The sequence below is a fragment of the Podarcis gaigeae genome (assembly GCF_964106915.1).
Source record: "Podarcis gaigeae genome assembly, chromosome: 18".
NCBI lineage: Eukaryota > Metazoa > Chordata > Lepidosauria > Squamata > Lacertidae > Podarcis > Podarcis gaigeae.
The window spans coordinates 5,294,378-5,316,525 of record NC_139696.1 but is presented as its reverse complement, the minus strand read 5'-3'; the positions used below and the strand labels follow the sequence as shown (position 1 = coordinate 5,316,525).

The 22,148-nt window shown below is 49.7% G+C and overlaps 2 protein-coding genes across 3 annotated transcripts in view; one reads left to right on the top strand and one right to left on the bottom strand.

The window, feature by feature from the left end:
• ISYNA1 (inositol-3-phosphate synthase 1) overlaps positions 1 to 10,188 on the bottom strand; it is a 17,320-nt gene extending 7,132 nt beyond the window's left edge. Inside the window, exons 1-7 of the mRNA XM_083720462.1 lie at positions 10,053 to 10,188; positions 8,217 to 8,340; positions 7,383 to 7,544; positions 5,470 to 5,599; positions 4,760 to 4,953; positions 3,587 to 3,736; positions 2,188 to 2,403 (exon numbers count right to left, since the gene is read on the bottom strand). Coding sequence (XP_083576588.1) covers positions 2,188 to 2,403; positions 3,587 to 3,736; positions 4,760 to 4,953; positions 5,470 to 5,599; positions 7,383 to 7,544; positions 8,217 to 8,340; positions 10,053 to 10,183 — 1,107 coding nt within the window. The 5' untranslated portion in view covers positions 10,184 to 10,188. The remainder of the gene's footprint in view (positions 1 to 2,187; positions 2,404 to 3,586; positions 3,737 to 4,759; positions 4,954 to 5,469; positions 5,600 to 7,382; positions 7,545 to 8,216; positions 8,341 to 10,052) is intronic.
• Positions 8,849 to 22,148, top strand: LOC310835714 (uncharacterized protein). 2 transcript variants are annotated; one of them, XR_014559738.1, is made up of 3 exons: positions 8,849 to 9,135; positions 9,312 to 9,874; positions 18,297 to 22,148. XR_014559738.1 is itself a non-coding variant. In XM_083720648.1 (3 exons), the coding sequence occupies exons 2-3, from the start codon at positions 9,359 to 9,361 to the stop codon at positions 11,211 to 11,213; spliced, it is 942 nt and encodes a 313-aa protein (XP_083576774.1). In that variant the 5' UTR covers positions 8,849 to 9,143; positions 9,316 to 9,358; the 3' UTR covers positions 11,214 to 11,492. The 2 variants fall into 2 exon arrangements, 1 of the variants encoding a protein (XP_083576774.1); XM_083720648.1 differs by lacking the exon at positions 18,297 to 22,148 and adding an exon at positions 10,788 to 11,492 and having other exon boundaries at positions 8,849 to 9,143; positions 9,316 to 9,874.

The window sequence follows — 22,148 nt, the reverse complement described above, 5'->3', positions numbered from 1 at the left end:
GGGTGCAACCGCTGAGACCACATAACACCGGTCTTGAAAGACCTACACTGGCTCCCAGTACGTTTCTGAGCACAATTCAAAGTGTTGGTGCTGACCTTGAAAGCCCTAAATGGCCCAGTATCCCTGAAGGAGCATCTCCACCCCTACTGTCCAGCCCGGACCCTGAGCTCCAGCTCTGAGGGTCTTCTGGCGGTTCCCTCCCTGCAAGAAGCGAGGTTGCAGGGAACCAGGCAGAGGGCCTTCTCGGTGGTGGTGCCCGCCCTGTGGAACGCCCTCCCGGCAGATGTCAAGCAAATAAACAACTACCTGACTTTTAGGAGACATCTGAAGGCAGCCCTGTTTGGGGAATTTTTTAACTACTGATGTTTTATCACGTTTTTAATGTTTTGCTGGCATCCGCCCAGAGTGATTACGGCAGTCCGCTGGGCGGTATTTAAATGATAAAATTATTACTATTCATATTACTAAAATGACACAAAGTTGCTAGGCCTCAGAAAACAGCTCGATTAAATAGCAAAGTGGGACTGTTGCAGAGCAGACACCTAACAGCTACCTTCTCCTGGTTCGAGAGTCCGGTTTGGAACCAGTTGAGCCGGTTTGGCTGCCCCAGGGGTCAAGCTAGGGGTTAGCAGAGACTCCTATGGACAGATCTGCCTACTGCTCTCGTTTCTGTATCAAGAGTCACTTCTGGGCAACGTTTTGGGGGCGACATGCCAGCGATAGGGGGGTCCAGAGGCAATAGCAGTTGGAGCAAGGAATGGTTTCGACGTTTCCTTAGGACATTATTATTATTATTATTATTATTATTATTATTATTATGTACAAATTAGAAAACATACATATTTACAACAAAAGAAAATACAAAGAAAAAAGAAAATACATATAGCCAAGGGGAAAAAAATACAGAATACTTTGCCTCTTTTCATATTTACAGTTATTTATACCTCTAAAAAATGCTGTTCATAATAAAGGAGTGAAATGAAAGGAAAGATATCGGGGGGAAATTAAAAAAATAACAAAGAAAAAATAAAGAAGTAAAAGAAAAGAATCATAGGTGAAAATTTTTAAAAGTAGATAAGCGTTCACTAGACATAGCCGTTTCCCATCTATATTTATATTCAATTGCATAATTTCATCTTGTCCTTATCTACCTTAAAAAGTGTTGTTGTTTTTCAAAGACTTCCATCGTTTGCCTCACGCGTTTTTTATAATCCGTTCGTTCTTCATATTTTCCCTTTGGATTTCCTTCATGTCTCACTTTGTGTTTTTTATATTACACACAAGATTATTCTAAACACAACCAGGTTTTTGTAGTCGAGCCCTGGTTTTGTAAATACCGTATTTTTTGCTCTATAAGACTCACTTTTCCCCTCCTAAAAAGTAAGGGGGAATGTGTGTGCGTCTTATGGAGCGAATGCAGGCTGCACAGCTATCCCAGAAGCCAGAACAGCAAGAGGGATTGCTGCTTTCACTGTGCAACGATCCCTCTTGCTGTTCTGGCTTCTGAGATTCAGAATATTTTTTCCCTTGTTTTCCTCCTCCAAAAACTAGGTGCGTCTTGTGGTCTGGTGTGTCTTATAGAGCAAAAAATATGGTAATCATTTAAGAACTCCCATTGCTTCAAAACCATGGTTTTGGATTTCCTCATTATTATATCCATCGGTTTTGCTAGTTCCAAGTACATTGGTGCCTCGCAAGACGAAAAGAATCGGTTCCGCGAGTCTCTTCATCTTGCGGTTTTTTCGTCTTGCGAAGCAAGCCCATTAGCAGCTTAGCGGATTAGCGCTATTAGCGGCTTAGCGGATTAGCTGATAAGCGGCTTAGCCGATCAGCTGATAAGCGGCTTAGCCGATCAGCTAAAAAGCGGCTTAGGGGATCAGCTGTTAAGCGGCTTAGCGGATCAGCTGATAAGCGGCTTAGGAAAAAGGGGGGGAGGGGAAAAAACCCCGCAGGAACTCGCAAGACATTTTCGTCTTGCGAAGCAAGCCCATAGGGAAATTCGTTTTGCAAAGCACCTACAAAACGGAAAACCCTTTCGTCTAGCGGGTTTTCCGTCTTGCGAGGCGTTCGTCTTGCGGGGCACCACTGTACGCGCAACGTTTCCCCTATTGGAAAGAAGACAGCATCCCAACAAAAAGAGAATGGTTGGGGAAGTTTTCTTAGGACCTTTTGGGTTAAGCGGCTCACCTTAATCCCAGAGCTGATGAGGAAATCCACCAGGACCGACTTCATCTTCGTCTGACCAGACTTGAAGTCATCGCCGGCGATGAAGACGCAGCGTTGGATCGCCAATTGGATGACCCCCGGCAGAAAGGTGTTCTGGGGGGAGCCGTTGATGTAGCTGCACCCCTCCAAGATGCTGGCGACGGCAAAGAGGGTGGAGGGGGAGACGTCCAGGCCGCACTGGACCCCCAAAAAAAGCAAGAGAAAAGGGGGAGTTTGATGGGCGGCAAGGCAGAAGATGTCTTGGGCGGCACCTCTCCCAGCCAGGCACGCCCCCCAACCACAAAAACTCACTGGGGAGGGCCTCTAGATCCCAACTCTCGGCAGCCAGCAAGATCCCTCACTCTCAATCGAAGGGTTGTGGGTTCGAGTCTCAGGTTGGGCAAAAAATTCCTGTATTGCAGGGGGTTGGGCTAAATGACCCTAGATCCCCTCTCCCTAAAACCATACACCCCAGGGACTAGGAACTTGCTGGGTTCTGTCCTGCAGAGACTCATTTGGGTTTTTGCAAGCATCCCTTTATATGAGAGTCGGGCGAGTGTTTCTCTTTAGCAGGGGTCGGCAAGGCTTACGAGGCATGGGCCAGATCAGTCCCATGGAGATCCTCTGTGGGCCGGGCCGGCGCAGGGAGACATTGGAAATCGCGTCTGCGCATGCCCAGATGCCGAAAATCGCACCTGCGCAGAAGCGATTTTCGGCATCTGGGCGTGCGCAGAAGCGATTTCCGGCGGCACAGACACATGCAGGCGCAATTTCCAGAGCCGCGGAAGAGAGTCCCTGCGCTGCACCAGTTTAGCGCAGCGCGTCGCGACTCGCCAAGCAGACGGCTCAGTTGGGGGGCGGCTCGTGGACCGGTTAGAAGGCCTCCGTGGGTTGCATCTTAGGTTGGCGACCCCTGCTCTTTAGCAAAGACCTTCCCTTTCCTGAGAGGGAAAAAATCCTCAGATCAGGGAAGGTGAGTACCTGTGGCCCTTTTGAGGTTGCAGGACTCGCACTCGCATCAGCCCCCCGTCAGAGATGATGATGGCAACAGCCGTGGAAGCCTGGGTCCTGCAAGGTCTGGAGGGCCACAGATATGTCCCCCCAACCACAATTTGGAGAAATGGCGTCCCAAAAATGGCTGCCAACTCCTTTGCAGAACTTAGTTTCCCATGGACCCCCTTGCCTTTCCCATGGCCCCTTCGCTTGCTCAGGAGCCAAGGGAAGTTTGGGAGCCAAGGGAAGTTTGAACTCGCTTTGCAGAAAAAGGACCCTGCAATTCATTTAAAAACAAACCAACCAACAATTGAAGGAGAAGGCTCAGGAAAAGAGGCGCTGCAGATTAAAGAGGAGGAAGGTGAAGGCAGGTATTTGGGCAACTGACCTCGATGGCTTGGAGCAAGTTGTCGGCTGTGTCGTTCACACCGGGCTGGGCGTCGCAAAAGCACTCTGTGTTTGCCGTCCAGAGCACAATCACTTTGTCTACCCCGCTGGAATTCTTGAAGTCCCGGATATCTTGTCGGATCTGGGCCATCTAAGTAAAGGGGAGGAGGGGGGGAGATTGAGTAAAGTAAAGGGGAGGAGGGGGGGAGATTGAGTAAAGTAAAGGGGAGGAGGGGGGGAGATTGCTACAATGTCATTTCCCAACCCAAAATGGCGAACGAATCCCTGGGATGGCTTGAGGAGCCAGCTAAGTCCATCTAGCTGCTGCCCACACTGACTGGCAGCCACAACTTGCTGGGATTTCAGGCAAGGGGATGGATCCAGTGGTACTTCTGAACTCGAAGAAATCACATCCAAAGCAGGTGCTCCATTACTGCCCTATGGGACCGTTCATTTTTTTAGGAATCTAAGCATTTAAGGTCCCCGTCCCTAATTTGTGGGTTGCCATCTGATTAGATTTCACTTTGATTCCGATTTCATTTTAGGATGTATTTTAATTGATTGCTTGATTTTATGGTAAGATGTTATAGATCTGATGTTAGCCGCTCTGAGCCCAGTTTTGGCCGGGGAGGGCGGGGCATAAATAAAATTATTATTATTATTATTATTATTATTATTATTATTATTATTATTATTACAAAACCTACGCAGTTCTCGTGGTTTTCAATAAAAGGGGTCGTTTTAAGTAGGAATATAGGAAAAAATGCCTCCTACAGACCAAAGGTCCACATAAGCCAGTATTGTATACACTGGCTGGCAGCAGCTATCCAGGGTTTATGACAAGGGAGTTTTCCCCAGGAGCATTATGGGATGTTGAACAGTTGAGCTGCGGTTCCTCCCTTAGAAACTAAGACAAGTCTTCAAGCTTCTGAATAAACGACTGGTTTAAAATCTGAGAACGCTGCTTTAGGCCAAATCAAACCCTGTTTGGTAAACACGGATTGGCAGCGTTTCTCTCCCAGGCGACGCTGCAGAAATTGAACCCAGGACATTGTAATAAACCCGAGCTTTGCAGAGCTATCCTGCGCACAGAACAGCCCAGTTGGTCTGGATCCATCACGAGGGGCAATGCCAGCAGCTGGGAGCCCCGCACCCGCTAGTCCCAAGCGCCCACCTGCTCCGCTATGGTTCCCGTCAGGACGTTGTCGGCTCTCTCCTCCTGGTTGTCCGCGATAAACTTGGGGATGTAAATGGAGGCCCTTGGCTTCAGGTTCTCCATGTAGGGGCGCAGCTGCTCTTGCAGCTCCCAGTCAAGGACTTGCGCCCGGTGCATGGCGTCCGCCAGGTTCAGGGAAGAGATGTCCCAGCCTAGCGGGAGGAAAAAGGGCAAGGCGGTCACATGAATGGACACACTGTGAATATACTGGACCCCCAATACCTTAGAGCTATCTAAGACATGGGTCATAGGACTTGCCGATCAGAAGGTCGGCGGTTCGAATCCCCGCGACGGGGTGAGCTCCCGTTGGTCAGTCCCTGCTCCTGCCAACCTAGCAGTTCGAAAGCACGTCAAAGTGCAAGTAGATAAATAGGTACCCCTCTGGTGGGAAGGTAAATGGCGTTTCCGTGCACTGCTCTGGTTCGCCAGAAGCGGCTTAGTCATGCTGGCCACATGACCCGGAAGCTGTACGCCGGCTCCCTCGGCTAATAAAGCGAGATGAGCGCTGCAACCCCAGAGTCGGCCACGACTGGACCTAATGGTCAGGGGTCCCTTTACCCTTTACCTTTAATTTATCTGTAAATAACATTTAAGCAATTTCTGCCCAGACGCCGTTTCCGACGGCCAAATCCTGGCTACGTCCGGGGAGATTCGAACCCAGCACTTACCGTCAAAGACGATATCATTGGGGTGTACCATTGGAAGAATATCCCGGAAAGGGATGTAGACGTCGCCGGTTGGCCCGCTGCCCAGACAAACGGTGGAAGCTTGCAAGAGAGATCCATAATAATTTGCATGCTAGGAGAGAGAAAGGAAGGAGACCTATTAGAAACGTTGAGATCTCGGCTCAGAGCTTCAGCCTACAACCTTCCCGATTCAGGGAGGGTACCCAGCAAAGTTCCAGAAAGACATCTACTTCTGCTTCATTGACTATGCAAAAGCCTTTGGCTGTGTCGACCACAGCAAACTCTGGCAAGTTCTTAAAGAAATGGGAGTGCCTGATCACCTCATCTGTCTCCTGAGAAATCTCTATGTGGGACAAGAAGCTACAGTCAGAACTGGAAATGGAACAACTGATGGGTTCAAAATTGGGAAAGGAGTACGACAAGGCTGTATATTGTCTCCCTGCTTATTTAACTTATATGCAGAATTCAGCATGTGAAAGGCTGGGCTGGATGAATCCCTAGTCGGAATTAAGATTGACGGAAGAAATATCAACAACCTCAGATATGCAGATGACACAACACTGATCGCAGAAAGTGAGGAGGAATTAAAGAACCTTTTAATGAGGGTGAAAGAGGAGAGTGCAAAATATGGTCTGAAGCTCAACATCAAAAAAACGAAGATCATGGCCACTGGGCCCATCACCTCCTGTCAAATAGAAGGGGAAGAAATGGAGGCAGTGAGAGATTTGACTTTCTTGGGCTCCATGATCACTGCAGATGGTGACTGCAGTCATGAAATGCTTCTTGGGAGGAAAGCAATGACAAACCTAGACAGCATCTTAAAAAGCAGAGACATCACCTTGCCAACAAAGGTCCGCGCAGTTAAAGCTATGGTTTCCCCAGTAGTGATGTAGGGAAGTGAGAGGTGGTCCCCAGATTTACAAATTAGTTAGGTAACAGGTAAAGCTCCCTGTTCAACAACAGTCTACCTTGGAATGTTAGCTGCCAGAGAGCCAAAAATAAAAAAAAATGGTGGAGATTCCTGCATTGCAGTGAGAAGGGTTGGATTATCACCCTTGGGGTAACGTTACCAGACATCCCCGGATTTACAAATCAGTTCCCTGACAAAATCCATCTTTTTAGTAGGAAGTTGAAGTGTCCCTGCATTCATTGAAAAAAAATCTGGTAACCTTAGAGACTCTCTGCCTCTCCCTCTCCACTTGTGATCTTCCCAGAGGTTATCTTGATCAGGTGCGAGGAAACTTTGGCCCTCCAGTATGGCTGAACTACAACTCCCATCATCCCTAGCTGATGGGATTTGCAGTTCACCAACATTTGGAGAGTCAAAGGTTCCCCAACCAGTTTAACGCTTAGTAAGGAAAAATTCCACTCGTTCATATGCTATATTTGTGGTCAAGGGCAGTTATCAACTCTTTCATTTGTATAGTAAGTTCTCAGAATGTATTTCGTATAGCCAACTAGATTTCTATTTGATTGCATTTGATTCCTTTGCTGTGGCTGAGGGAAATAAAGATTTTATCTACTGTATTTTTTGCTCTATAAGACTCACTTTTTCCCTCCTAAAAAGTAAGGGGAAATGTGTGTGCGTCTTATGGAGCGAGTGCAGGCTGCGCAGCTATCCCAGAAGCCAGAACAGCAAGAGGGATTGCTCCTTTCACTGCGCAGCGATCCCTCTTGCTGTTCTGGCTTCTGAAATTCAGAATATATTTTTTCTTGTTTTCCTCCTCCAAAAGCGAGGTGCGTATTGTGGTCTGGTGCGTCTTATAGGGCGAAAGATACCAAAATGCTAGTCAGACTTGGCCCGAAACGAAATTTCCATCGCTCTCGCTTTTAGCCCTTGTGCCAAGAAACTCGTTCCCACATAAAGCCCGATAGCAGCCCCCAGTTACACTCGCCTTCCGCCCCGTCTTGGTCATCCAGGAGAGGCCCAGCCGATTGGCTAAGACAGCAGCCGTCACCGTGGAGCCATTGTTCCCGCCCCAGCCGACGAGCATCACCCCCAGCTTGGGGACACGCCTCTCCGTGCGGAAAACGACATTGGTAGAGGATGGCTTCACCTGCGGGAGTGACAATGCAGAAGAACGTCAGGACAGATCCTGAAGCTGAGGCTCCAGGACTTTGGCCACCTCATGAGAAGAGAAGACTCCCTGGAAAAGACCCTGATGTTGGGAAAGATGGAGGGCTCAAGGAGAAGGGGCCGACAGAGGATGAGATGGTTGGACAGTGTCAGGGCCGTCTTAAGCATACCTGGCGCCGTGGTGCAAAGATCCCTCTGCCCCCCACCCGTTTCCCAGAGTTGTCAATTTGTTGACCTTTTCCCAAGCCTCTGAGGGGATCACTCTACTCCCGTGAAGACTTGGGAGGGAAGCTGCATGCCCGCCAGCCATATACAGTGGGTTACAAACTCCGCTAACCCAGAAATAGTCCCTCGGGTTAAGAACTTTGCTTCAGGATGAGAACAGAAATCGTGCTCCGGCGGCGCAGCAGCAGCAGGAGGCACCATCAGCTAAAGTGGTGCTTCAGGTTAAGAACAGTTTCAGGTTAAGAACGGACCTCCGGAATGAATTAAGTACTTAACCAGAGGTATCACTGTACCTCTGTACACTGCCAGATAGTTCGAATTGGTGTGGACCAGTTTAAGGGACGTCTGATGCCCCCCTCACCTGTACTCCTTCATTCAACTCACCCATCTTGAGGTCCCCTCCTCCATTCCCCATTTTATACCATACCTTGGTCACTCCGTTTTCCTGGCAGACTTGAGCTGTGGGGTAGCTGTATCTGGCCTCAATGAAATCTGGGGTATACTTGACGTCCGGGCTCTCCACCACAAACGGGGATGTCATGATGTTTGTTCTGGGGGAGAAAGAGGGCGGAATTAAATAGCTGGCAGCCACTTCAATCTCCCTAAGGGACACTTTTGCTCTGCCTTCTGCGGAAGCACAGAGTGAGGGATGCGTCTCTCTGTGCGAGTTCCTGTTCCGGATGGATGGATGGAGGAAGGAAAAGGGCAGAAGCGTTCCTGCAGAGTCTCTGTGCCGGAAAAAGGGGGAGTGAAAGGGCAAGGAGCCAATCCCAGCACTCAGAAGGTGGAAGAAGCCTGAACAGAGACTCATGCAGAGGCACGGCAGGAAGAGGAACGGGAATCCTTATGGCGTGGCTGCATTAAGACAGGAAAAATAAATCTCGGGGAAACATGGGGAAGTAAACAGAGTGGAAAGGGGGCTGGGGCGGACCCAGGTGTCCGAGAAACACCCCCCCCCCCCAACTCCAGACTGCCAGTTGAGGTCACTGGCCCACCCACCCTAAATGGTTTTAACCCATTTAAACATTGCATTTTTGCATTGTTGTAAGAAATAACCACACCGCACTGTCCAATTATTAACTAAGTGGTAACGCTGGGGGGAGGGGACCCAGGTGTCCGACCCTCCCCCCCTCTTCTTCATCCGATCTAGACAATTTAGGAGAAAAAGAAAAGGCGAAGAGGTCTTTGAAACCTGGAGGAAGGCCCCCTCAAGCTCGGGGGGGGGGGAATGCAGCGCCTCCCTTTCCAAAGCAGGAGGGGAAAGGGACCCAGGCGTCCGGGGGTGAGGGGAGGGAGAGGGAGAGAGAGAAGACGGACCCAGGCGTCCTGGAGGAACAGAGGTGGAGGCAGTGGCGTAGCGTGGGGGTGCAGGGGGGCCGGCCGCACCGGGCGCAACATCTGGGGGTTAGGGTTAGGGGGAGCAAATTCACGGGTTTAGGGGGCGCAAATCCACGGGTTAGGGGGCGCAAATTACTTGCCTTGTCCCGGGTGCTGACAACCCACGCTACGCCACTGGGTGGAGGGAGGGAGGGAGATAAAGAGGACCCAGGCGTCCTGGAGGGAGGACCCATGCGTCTTGGAAGGAGGGAAGGAGGAAGGGAGGGGGGACCCAGGCGTACTGGAGGAACGGAGGTGGAGAGGGGTGGGGGAGAGGAAAAGGAAGAGGAAGAGGACCCAGGCGTCCTGGAGGAACAGAGGTGGAGGGAGGGAGATGAAGAGGACCCAGGTGTCCTGGAGGGAGGGAGGGAGGGAGAGAGAGGACGAGAGGACCCAGGCGTTCTGGAGGAACAGAGGTGGGAGTCGGGGAGAGAGAAAGAAAGAGAGAGAGAGAGAGAGAGAGAGAGAGAGGACCCAGGCGTCCTGGAAGGAGGGAAGGAGGGGAAGAGAGAGGAAGAGGACCCAGGCGTCCTGGAAGAACAGAGGTGGAGAGGGGGGTGGAGAGGAAGAGGAAGAGGACCCAGGCGTCCTGGAGGAACAGAGGTGGGAGGAGGGGAGAGAAAGAGAGAGAGAGAGAGAGACAGAGAGAGAGAGAGAGAGAGAGAGAGAGAGAGAGAGAGAGAAGAGGACCCAGGCGTCCTGGAAAAGGTAAAGCGGGCGTCTTGGAGACGCCAAAGGGGTCCCCGGCGCCCAACCCCCCTCTTCCAAGCCCAAACCTTCAGCCCACCAACCACCCTTGCCATCTTCGAAGGGAGAGGGGCTCCAGCAAGGACAAAGGGCTGCGGTGTTGGGGTGACGCATATCCCAGCCCCGAGCCCGGGCGCACCTGACCGAAGCTCCTCCGCTCTGCGCAATGCGCTCAGCCTCCTGCCGGCGGCGCCTTAATTCTTTCCCGGGACCCGCCTCTCCCTCTCCCCCCCCCCTCGCGGCTCCGCCCCCTCTGGAAAAATTTTCCATCCACTCCGTGCCCAATAACCCCCCCTCACCCCCGCCAGCCACGTGCTCCAAGGGGGCCCCCTATTTGGGTAGAGGAGCTGTTGCCACTGAAACCCCCCCCCCTTTGGCATTGAGATGGAGACCCCCACATTCTTCTCCAGGAAGGTTCTGCATTGCGGGGGTTAGCCTTCCTCCCTTGTGGCCTTTTTTTGGGTGGGGGGCGTTAGGAAATCTTAACCTCATTGTTACTACTTTTTTTGAGGGGGGTAGCATTCAAGGTTTTCAGATTTCCTGGAGCATTTTCATGAATGAAAGTGCCCCCCCCCGCCCCGGAACCGCTGGGGGGGGAATTTGCTTGCATCATCTAACCGCCATCCTTCCACTGAGGGAGGCAGCATCTCCAGATTGTAGAGTTGGGAGGGGTCCCCAAAGGTCATCCAGTCTGACCCCCCACAAGGCAGGAATTGTTGCCTCGTTCCAGCTGCCATCATCGTCTCTAACCATTGGCCCTGCTGGCTGCAGGGACCTGGCAGTCCTGTGATGCGATTCCTGTGCTGCAAGACGGTTGGGCTAGATGACTCTTTCTTTTTTTAATTTTATTTATTTGTTTTTTTTCAAATTACAGTTTTACAATCGCGTATCCGACACACAACGTAAAGACGAAGATTCCATAGAATCTCCTGGACTTCCCTCTTCTCCTTTGTGGGACCTGCTATCAATCATTTCCTCCTGCATCTTTTATAAGGTCAAGGTAAAGGGACCCCTGACCATTAGGTCCAGTCACGGCCGACTCTGGGTTTGCGGCGCTCATCTTGCTTTATTGGCTGAGGGAGCCGGCGTACAGCTTCCGGGTCATGTGGCCAGCAGGAGTAAGCCGCTTCTGGCGAACCAGAGCAGCGCACGGAAACGCCGTTTACCTTCCCGCCGGAGTGGTACCTATTTATCTACTTGCACTTTGACGTGCTTTCGAACTGCTAGGTGGGCAGGAGCAGGGACCGAGCAACGGGAGCTCACCCCGTCATTGCGGGGATTCAAACCGCGGACCTTCTGATCGGCAAGTCCTAGGCTCTGTGGTTTAACCCACAGCGCCACCCGCGTGCCTTTTATAATACAATCCAAATCTTTAACATCTACATTTGTTGCAGGAATTTATGTGTAGGGGGGGCGGGCGGTTTGGCCCTCCAGCAGATATCATGCACATGCAGTCCACTACCAAAATCAGCATAATCGCTTTTGTGGCTTTTGTGATTTCTCCCCACAAAACACCCCATCACAGTTTCTTCCTATCTATTCAAAGGGCCTCTGCTGCATGATACCAAATGTAACAATTCACTGATAAATGTATCTATGTACTGCCTCACTGAGAAAACTTCAGAAATTCATATAGACATAGTTACTGGTAGGTAGCCGTGTTTGCCTGCCATAGTCGAAACAAATCAAAATAAATAAGATTAAATTTAAAAATTCCTTCCAGTAGCACCTTAGAGACCAACTAAGTTAGTTCTAGGTATGAGCTTTCGTGTGCATGCACACTTCTTCAAACACACTGAAACAGAAGTCACCAGACCTTTATATATAGTGAGAGGGTGGGGAGGGGTATTACTCAGAAGGGTGGTGGGAATGGGTGATTGGATGATAGGTGTGGTAATTAATGACTGCAATTGGTTTTACAGGAAAAACCAAGGGGTGAGATGGCTAAAAACAGCTTTATCATGTATAACGAGATAAGAATCCAATGTCTCTATTCAGACCAGGTCTCTCCACGATTTTAAGTCTGGTAAGGTAAAGGGACCCCTGACCATTAGGTCCAGTCGTGGCCAACTCTGGGGTTGCACCGCTCATCTCGCTTTATTGGCCGAGGGAGCCGGCGTACAGCTTCCGGGTCATGTGGCCAGCAGGACTAAGCCGCTTCTGGCAAACGAGAGCAGCGCACAGAAACGCCGTTTCCCTTCCCGCCGGAGTGGTGCCTATTTATCTACTTGCACTTTGATGTGCTTTTGAACTGCTAGGTTGGCAGGAGCAGGGACGGAGCAATGGGAGCTCACCCCGTCGCGGGGATTCGAACCGCCGACCTTCCGATCGGCAAGCCCTAGGCTCTGTGGTTTAACCCACAGTGCCACCCGCATCCCTACCCTATATATAGAAAGGAGTAAACCCGTGATATTTTAGGGAGCAGGCGAGCAGGCGGGGCCCATGACTTACACCATAGGGGCCTACACAACACAAACACTGTTGCTGTATGTCGGTTTTGTTTTTTATTTTATATTTTTTTCCTTTAATTTTTTTGGGGGACCCCCAAGAGCTTGGGGCCCTAAGCTATAGCTTGTTTATCTTATATGTAAATCTGGCCCTGGGCTCAAGGTCTCCCAGTGAGTAATGAGGGTGTATGGTTTCTCTAATCCATCTACGCCCCCCATAGATGTCAACTTTTCCCTTTTCTTGCGAGGAATCCTATTCGGAATAAGGGAATTTCCCTTAAAAAAAGGGAAACGTTGACAGCTATGACCAACCACCCTTCTCTTTCGACATCCTGTCCTGTCCTTCAGAAATATAGCTGTCCCTTATCAGTGACCCTCTCCTCTCCCCCTATAATTTCACCCCGTAATTCTCACCAGCGAAAGCACATTTTCCCACGGGGTGGGGGTGTTTGTGGGAGGGCAGAGAAATAGTTTCCTCTCCCCCGACAAGCTGGGCTCTGCCAGGCCTCCCGCGATGGCACGCTTGTTTGAATATTAGGACAAAATGATCCTTTTTCCCCTGCTCTGGAATCTCCCAAGCTCAGCATGTTTTGGGGAAACAAATGTAGCACTTCTTTTGTCCTCTCTGGGGCTCGGCGATGCCAAGTGGGTACATTTCCACTGGCTCGCGGCGGCGCCCGCCCCACAGCAGCCTTGAGGGCTGACCGTTTGGCCCCATGCCATCTAGAGAGGTGGCAGTGCCAAACCCCCCCACTGCGGTCAGATCTTTCTGGAATTGGGGCACCGAGCCAGCAGCTTGCCTCACCCAACTGCCAATTCCTTTTGGGTCTTGTTTTCCGGAGGGTAGGACTCGAACCCACGGCTTCAGGTTTCGAGAAAGGAGGTTCCAGCTAAATTGTCCGGAAGAGCCTTCTGACAGCAAGAGCTGTTTGACTCTCCTTAAAGCAGAGGTTGGGTGGCCATATGCTCGAGCTGAGATTTTTGCATTGCAGGGGGGTGGGGTTGGACTAGATGACCGCTGGGTCCCCTTCCATCTCCACGATTCCACGATTTCACCAATAGTAATAAATTAATAGGGACGCGGGTGGCGCTGTGGGTAAAAGCCTCAGCGCCTAGGGCTTGCCGATCGAAAGGTCGGCGGTTCGAATCCCCGCGGCGGGGTGTGCTCCCGTTGCTCGGTCCCAGCGCCTGCCAACCTAGCAGTTTGAAAGCACCCTCGGGTGCAAGTAGATAAATAGGGACCGCTTTCTAGCGGGAAGGTAAACGGCGTTTCTGTGTGCGGCTCTGGCTCGCCAGAGCAGCGATGTCATGCTGGCCACGTGACCCGGAAGTGTCTTCGGACAGCGCTGGCCCCTGGCCTCTTGAGTGAGATGGGCGCACAACCCCAGAGTCTGGCAAGACTGGCCCGTACGGGCAGGGGTACCTTTACCTTTACCTTTAATAAATTAATAGTATTTGTTTTATTTATACCCCGCCCTTCCCGGTTCAAAAACCAGGCTCAGGGCGGATAGCGACAAATTTAAAACACTTAATTGCAAAAGCAGCATAAAATACAGTATAAAAACATGAGTAACAATAAAATTCAAAAATCAATTAGATAATCCCCATGGCTAGCTGGATGAATTGGTCCTACTTGGGCCAGTGAGGAGGCCAGGGGAGAATTAGCTGTGGGGTCTCAGAGCGGGTGATCTTTATAAAAGGGGAGGGGGAGGGAAGAGAAGGGAAGGGAAATAAAAGATCAGGCTGGATTCAAATTAAAGGCCAGGCGGAATAGCTCTGTCTTACAGGCCCGACGGAAGAAGGTTAAATCCTGCAGGGCCCTGGTCTCGTGGGACAGAGCATTCCACTGGGTCGGAGCCATCACTGAGAAGGCCCTGGCCCTGGTGGACGATAGTCTGACTTCCTTAGGGCCCGGGACCTCTAAACTATGGTTATGAAGAGAGGTTGCAGCGTTTTCAGCTTGGAGGAAAGGCACAGGGAAGGGCCCTCAGGATGGAAGTTTGTAAAACTGGGCATGGCATAAAGCGGATGGAAAAATTATCCTTCTCCCTCTTTCCTAACGCGATAAGTCCTGGATACCCCATTAAGTTCATCGTTTTAAGATTATTTTTAAATTATTTATTTGGTTTTTTTCAAATTACCTCAGTGGTACCTCAGGTTAAGTATTTAATTCGTTCCGGAGGTCCGTTCTTAACCTGAAACTGTTCTTAACCTGAAGCACCACTTTAGCTAATGGGGCCTCCCGCTGCCGCCGCACCGCCAGAGAACAATTTCTGTTCTCATCCTGAAGCAAAGTTCTTAACCCGAGGTACTATTTCAGGGTTAGCGGAGTCTGTAACCTGAAGCGTCTGTAACCCGAGGTACCACTGTACAGTTTTACAATCACATATCCAACATGCAACATAAAGATTCCATGGAATCTCCTGGAATCTCCTCCCCTTTGTGGGGTCCTGTTGTCAATCATTTCCTCTTGCATTTTATATAGTAATCCAAATCTTTCACCTCTCCATTATATCCAAAATCCACCATTAAACTACAGTGGTTCCTGTTGTATTGCAAAAATGCTTCTGAATTGCTGGAAACAACGGGGGAGTTGCTCTTGTGTTCGAATCCTGCTTCCAGGATGCTGGACCCGATTGAACAGGCCCTTCTTAGGTTGGGATTTCAAATCTCGACAGCCCCGAGAAATGCGGTGAGGAAATCTATCGTTGTGCATACGCAGCGCGTTTAAAGCACATGTTCCGCCTCTACAAATGATCCTGGGAAATGTAGTTTGTTGAGGGTGCTGGGAATTGCAGCACCCAGGTTTCTTTGTGCGGGGGAATGTGCCTTTACTGCCAGTGTTACAAGGTGCAAAAAATTAAATCCCTTTCTGAGGTCCATGTTTTTCTCTGTGGGCTGGCAAAAATGCCAAATCTCATATTTTTTCGTTTCCGTTTTGTTTTGGAAAGCATGATTCTAGCCCTCAAGAAAAATTGGTAACGGTAAAGGGAACCCTGACCATTAGGTCCAGTTGTGGCTGACTCTGGGGTTGCAGCGCTCATCTCGCTTTACTGGCCAAGGGAGCCGGCGTACAGCTTCCGGGTCATGTGGCCAGCAGGACTAAGCCGCTTCTGGTGAACCAGAGCAGCACACGGAAATGCCATTTACCTTCCCGCCGGAGCGGTACCTATTTATCTACTTGCACTTTGACGTGCTTTTGAACTGCTAGGTTGGCAGGAGCAGGGACCGAGCAACGGGAGCTCACCCCGTTGCAGGGATTCGAACCACCAACCTTCTGATCAGCAAGCCCTAGGCTCTGTGTTTTTACCCACAGCGCCACCCTTTCAAGAAAAAATAGATGGCCCTTTATCACTGGGTTTTTCTGTGCAATTTTTTTATTGATCCTGTTGCACTAATGGATTTGATTGGCAACTGCCTAGTTTTCTTCGCTTTCTTTTAGGAAAGGGCTTTTAATAGTGCTGCGAGGTTCATATTCTCTGCAATCATAATCTGTAGATTTGGGTTGTTGTAGCATTTTTACTATTATTTGTTAGTGACTATAAGCAGAGACACTCACCTTGCCAACAAAGGTCCGTATAGTTAAAGCTCTGGTTTTCCAGTAGTGATGTATGGAAGTGAGAGCTGGACCATCAAGAAGGCTGATCGCCAAAGAATTGATGCTTTTGAATTCTGGTGCTGGAGGAGACTCTTGAGAGTCCCATGGACTGCAAGAAGATCAAACACATCCATTCTGAAGGAAATCAGCCCTGAGTGCTCACTGGAAGGACAGATCCTGAAGCTGAGGCTCCAATACTTTGGCCACCTCATAAGAAGAGAAGACTCCCTGGAAAAGACCCTGATGCTGGGAAAGATGGAGGGCACAAGGAGAAGGGGACGACAGAGGACGAGATGGTGGGACAGTGTTCTCGAAGCGACCAGCATGAGTCTGACCAAACTGCGGGGGGCAGTGGAAGGCAGGAGGGCCTGGCGTGCTCTGGTCCAGGGGCTCACGAAGAGTCGGACACGACTAAAAAACAAAATATTTTTTGGCTTTCTCCACTTGATTTGTAATTTTATCCGAGACCTATTATTGGTGGGGAAGGTGAGATTGCAAAGGGATATGATAAAGAATATTTGCCGGGGTCTCGTTTCGTTTTTGCAACCCGCTCGGAGGGCTGGCCTAAAAAACACATCAGTTTAAAACACCCCATCGGCATGCAAAGCAGGGGTGCCAGGTTGCTCCCGTACAAAAGGGGGCCAGGGTGGAATCTCGCTGCCCAGATAATGACAGTCACAAGAGCTCCTGCGTGCCAGTAGTTTTCCACTGGGAAGCCTGAATCTCATCTTTTGCGCTCGGCAGGGAAGCGGAAGCCTCTGGGAATAAAAGGAGGCCTGATGGATTGGAGGGTGTCGGAAGAACAAGACAGACCCATTCAACTTTCTCATTTTGGGCCATTCCCAAAATAACTCTTGCAGCAAAAGAGCTGCTAGCTGCCTTCCTCAAAGGTCATACGGGCCTCTTAAAAAATAAAACCGACTTTAGCTTTAGCACACAGAGAGTTCCAGCATGTTTAAATATTCAGGGGGCTGCACCCGTCTCCCCCCCCCCCCCCGCCCCAAGAGCAAGGATCCAGGGGCAACGCAGAGCAAGGACACCCACTGCCATGTGGAAATTTCCATCTCTGCCACCGTGAGGCCTGGCCTGGCAAGGAGACATAAACAGATCCTCATTTTCCCTGACTTTAAATTCAGTTCCGTTTTCAAGATTTTGGAAAGCCTGCACGAAGATTCGCTGGTGTTTCCCCCCACCCCCGAAGATTTCTAACAATGCATACGTTCGCAAAGCAATTTCCCCTACTGTTACTTTTAGCAAATATTTGCATTATTATTATTATTATCACCACCACCACCCAAGTGACTGATTCTACAAGGTGTGACTGGAAAAGCTCGGTGAACGGTCACAGAAATCGGACGGCGAGAAAACATAAAATCGGCATCAGAAACCCACAAAATGCTCACAATTGTGGATGGAGATGAAGTCGTAACTTGAAAGACAGTGTATATGAGTGGTTTAAGTGTTCCTGTGAAGGGTGGCAAACCTTCAAGGAATAGGCAAACTTCAGAATAGGAACAAAAAGCAGACCGAACCCATCCAGATTCCAGCATTGTGGGGACGTTGGACTTGATGTCCCTTGAGAGTTCTTCCAATTTGACAAGATGGGACCAGAAAGTTCAGTGAATGGTCACAGAAATAGGACACCAAGAACATACCACCTTGTTGTTGTTGTTTAGTCGCTTAGTCGTGTCCGCCTCTTCATGACCCCCAGGACCAGAGCACGCCAGGCAAGCCTGTTTAGGTTTCTAGTCCACAGCGTGGCCTCTTCAAGCAATTTTGTTGTTTAGTTGTGCCCGACTCTTTGTGACCCCCTGGACCAGAGCACGCCAGGCACTCCTGTCTTCCACTGCTTCCCGCAGTTTGGTCAAACTCATGCTGGTAGCATCGAGAACACTGTCCCACCATCTCGTCCTCTGTCGTCCCCTTCTCCTTGCGCCCTCCATCTTTCCCAACATCAGGGTCTTTTCCAGGGAGTCTTCTCTTCTCCTGAGGTGGCCAAAGTCTTGGAGCCTCAGCTTCAGGATCTGTCCTTCCAGGGAGCACTCAGGCCTGATTTCCTTCCGAATGGAGAGGTTTGATCTTCTTGCAGTCCATGGGACTCTCAAGAGTCTCCTCCAGCACCAGAATTCAAAAGCATCCATTCTTCGGCGATCAGCCTTCTTGATGGTCCAGCTCTCACTTCCATACATCACTACTGGGAAAACCAGAGCTTTAACTATACGCACCTTTGTTGGCAAGGTGATGTCTCTGCTTTTTAAGATGCTGTCTAGGTTTGTCATCACTTTTCTTCCAAGAAGCAGGCGTCTTTTAATTTCGTGGCTGCTGTCACCATCTGCAGTGATCATGGAGCCTGCACCTTACAGTCCTTCAAAGTAGGTCCCGTCTGATACAACACACCGTTGGCAATGTTCATAGAACTGTTGGAAACTTCTGGAGAAGTCCTCTTTCCGTGCTGCTTCCAGTTCCCTCGTCGCAGTGGCTTGGACGTGTTAAATGTTGGGGAAATCTGTGCCCTTTCAGTCCAGATCTCAGCTCTGGAAACAGAAAGAAATCCAGTGACTCCAGATCAGGAGAATACGGAGGGTGGGACAACTCAGGAACGATTTTGTGCAGAATATGCAATTCTTCCGCCATCATTCGGACGGACAAACGCCGATCCCACATCAATAACTTGCGGACTCTGTTGACATTTGCTGCTGTTCTGCTCGCCGCCGGTCTGCCAAACTGAGGGTCATCTTCGATGGTTTTCCGCCCTTCACAGAAATCACTCATACACTGTCTTTCAAATTATGGCTCCATCTCCGTACACAATCGTGAGCATTTCGTGGGTTTCCAATGCTGATTGTATGTTCGAATATTTCTCGCGGTCGATTTCTGTGACCATTCACTGAACTGTCCGGTCGCACCTTGTAGAATTTCATGAATAGCACATACTCCCCCCCCCCCAGATGCATTAAAAAAGGCCACAGAATGTCCATCAGCCATGCGCCCGATTTAAGAGGAATGTTTTTGCCGGGTATGTAATGACTGGTGCCCGTTTTGAACCTTTTCGATATCCATTTTGAGGCGAGGAGACCAGAACGCTGTATGAGACAGATTTCTTCGCAAGACGGTACTTTACACAAGGCCCTCAGCTGCCGAGTGTAGTAGGGAACTGGGTCTGGGGGAGAAATTTTCAGTTATCCTGGCCCCACCTTGGACCTCAGCCCAGGCTCTGACTGGCAGACCAGCTTGAGTGGTAAAGAAGAGTCGTGGAAGATGCAAAACGCTATGGAAGGTTATTATAAAGACAGAGCTCCAAAGGCAGACATGTTTTCATACAATGACTTTATTATGTGTTGCAAAAAGAAAAAGAGAGAGAAATATTCGGTTTTGTATTGGTTTTTTCCCCTCCTGTGTATAAAAAATGGAGAGATACCAGCTTTTTTATTTTAAAAAAGGCAAGCGGAGAAAGGACTTTAAGCTGCTTTTAAATGGCGAGTTTGGCAACGTGGGGGAGAAAAACCCTTTTGTGTATGTGTTTGGGTGTATAAACACACAAACACACATATATACTGTAAACGACTTCATGGTTCAAGGTATTTTTATCCATTGTACTGTTATTACAAAGGAGGGGGGAAAACCCATCGCGTTATGGAATAAGTTAAGATAATGTTCAAATTAGCTTAAGGGGTTTTGGCGACACCTCCCCCCCCCCCCCGCCAGGCCCAAGCGTAACGTTTTGCCCAAATCAACCACGGAACCAGGAACAGAAAAAATAAAAAGAGGGCGTTTGAGAAAAGAAACTGTGCTCCCATCAAAACACACGGTCTCGGAAAAAGAAGCAGCAAAAAACCAAAATCTCACAGTATTCCCCCCCCCCCTTTCCTCCTTTTGGATAGTCATTAAATATCTATTTCCAAATTCTACAAATTCCCAGAATATATATATATATTTATATATATATACACACACACATACACACAAGTTGTGTAATGTACACAATATATCTTTGTATCCAACTCTCGTTTGCAAAAATATTATCTATAGAGCAGGTTTGTCATATAAAGAACAGAGGTCCATTTTTTTTGTCTCTTTCTCTTGTCTACAGTCTCCCTCCTCCAAAAATAGTAATTATAAGAATTCATCCCCCTCCCCTCTTCCCACAGCCCTCCCCAATATTATTAGAAGTTCTGAGCGATAAATCCTCATTGCATTAACTCGGGATCCACCTGATTTCTGCAGCCTGGGCTGTTTGTCGCTAAATCAACCTCGGTCAAGAGATTTGGTGATGACGGTTTCAGGAATGAATTGACCCAACGGTGAGGGGAGGGAAGAAACCCCTCCTAAAATGGCTCTAGATTTCCGAGTCGCAAAAAGCTGGTCGTCAGAAAGAGAGAGCGCGATCCCAGAGATCTGGTTCAGAGCAGAGAAAAAATGCTTTCCGCGTTTTCAGAAAAACACTAAACCAGCTTTCCTGTTGATGGGAAACTCTTTGCGCTCCTAGGACTTTCGACGACCATCCCGGATCCCTCTCCTCTCGACTCCTAGGAAGGCCCGCCGCGAGAGGCTGGTGTTGTGCCCGAGAAGATGGGGACGCTGCCCTCCCTTTACCTGATGAGGCCTTTTCGGCCAAAAAGGTAACGGGACCCCTGACCATTAGGTCCAGTCGTGGCCGACTCTGGGGTTGCGGCGCTCATCTCGCTTTATTGGCCGAGGGAGCCGGCGTACAGCTTCCGGGTCATGTAGCCAGCAGGACTAAGCCGCTTCTGGCGAACCAGAGCAGTGCACGGAAACACCATTTACCTTCCCACCAGAGTGGTACCTATTTATCTACTTGCACTTTGACGTGCTTTCGAACTGCTAGGTTGGCAGGAGCAGGGACCGAGCAAAGGGAGCTCACCCTGTTGCGGGGATTCGAACCGCCGACCTTCTGATCGGCAAGTCCTAGGCTCTGTGGTTTAACCCACAGCGCCACCCGCGTCCCTTTTTGGCCAAAGCGGAAAGCAAAAAAATCATACCCCAATCTGCACTGCACGTACCCGAATAATCTGCACCGAATAGGAACATCCTTTTTTTGCAAGAGGCTGTTTTCAGTTTCCAACAGACCCATAGTTCCTGAGAGGCGGAAAAGTTTGGAAAAGGAGTGGAAGACTGGGGAGAGGCCGTTCTTGAGGGAGCTGGCAGGGACGGGCACCCAAATCGGAGGGCAAGTATTGTCGTTGTGCTTTTGCTCTCCTGCTTGAAACCAACCCTCCGGTTTCCCCTCTGCTTTCAAAATTATTATTGTTCTGTGCTGTGTGCATGAGTTGAAAGGAAAGAACGGGGGGTTCCTATGGCAATTCTGCGCCCCCTTTCCAAAGCGCCCCCACACCTTTTAACACGCGCATGATCTGCTCGCCCCGCCATTTCTCGGGCTCCGGGAGGGGCTCAAAAGCTGCCAACAATGAAAAGCAGGGCTCGCGAATGCTCCCCAAAATGAGAACGATAAAAGAATATGCAAAAATTTAGACCCGTTGGGAATCAACAAAACCAGGCTGCGTTTCAAGGAAACCCTGGGAAAAGCAAAGCAAAGGCCCGTTGTCTCTTCTGGGGTGTTCACGGGGCCTTTGGGGCGTTGGGGGAAAAGGGGGGGGGTGTGCCAGGCCAGATTCTGCCCAAAGCGAGACCCAGCAGTGCTGGGGGTCGTCGTCCCACAAGCTCTCCCCGCCAACTTTGCCCCAGAAACATTGTGGGGGAAACCCCCCCTCCCCGTTGATTTATCTACACCAGTGATGGCCAAACTCAGCCCTCCAGCTGTTTTGGGACTACAACTCCCATTATCCCTAGCTAACAGTGTACATTGGTACCTCAGGTTAAGTACTTAATTCGTTCCGGAGGTCTGTACTTAACCTGAAACTGTTCGTAACCTGAAGCACCACTTTAGCTAATGGGGCCTCCTGCTGCCGCCGCGCCACCAGAGCACGATTTCTGTTCTCATCCTGAAGCAAAGTTCTTAACCTGAAGCACAATTTTCTGGGTTAGCAGAGTCTGTAACCTGAAGCGTATGTAACCTGAAGTACCACTGTATTTTTGGTCTTTGTTGGAAGCCGCCCAGAGTGGCTGGGGAAACCCAGCCAGATGGGTGGGGTACAAATAATAAATTACTATTATTATTATTATTATTATTATTATTATACCAGTGATCAGGGATGATGGGAACTATAGTCCC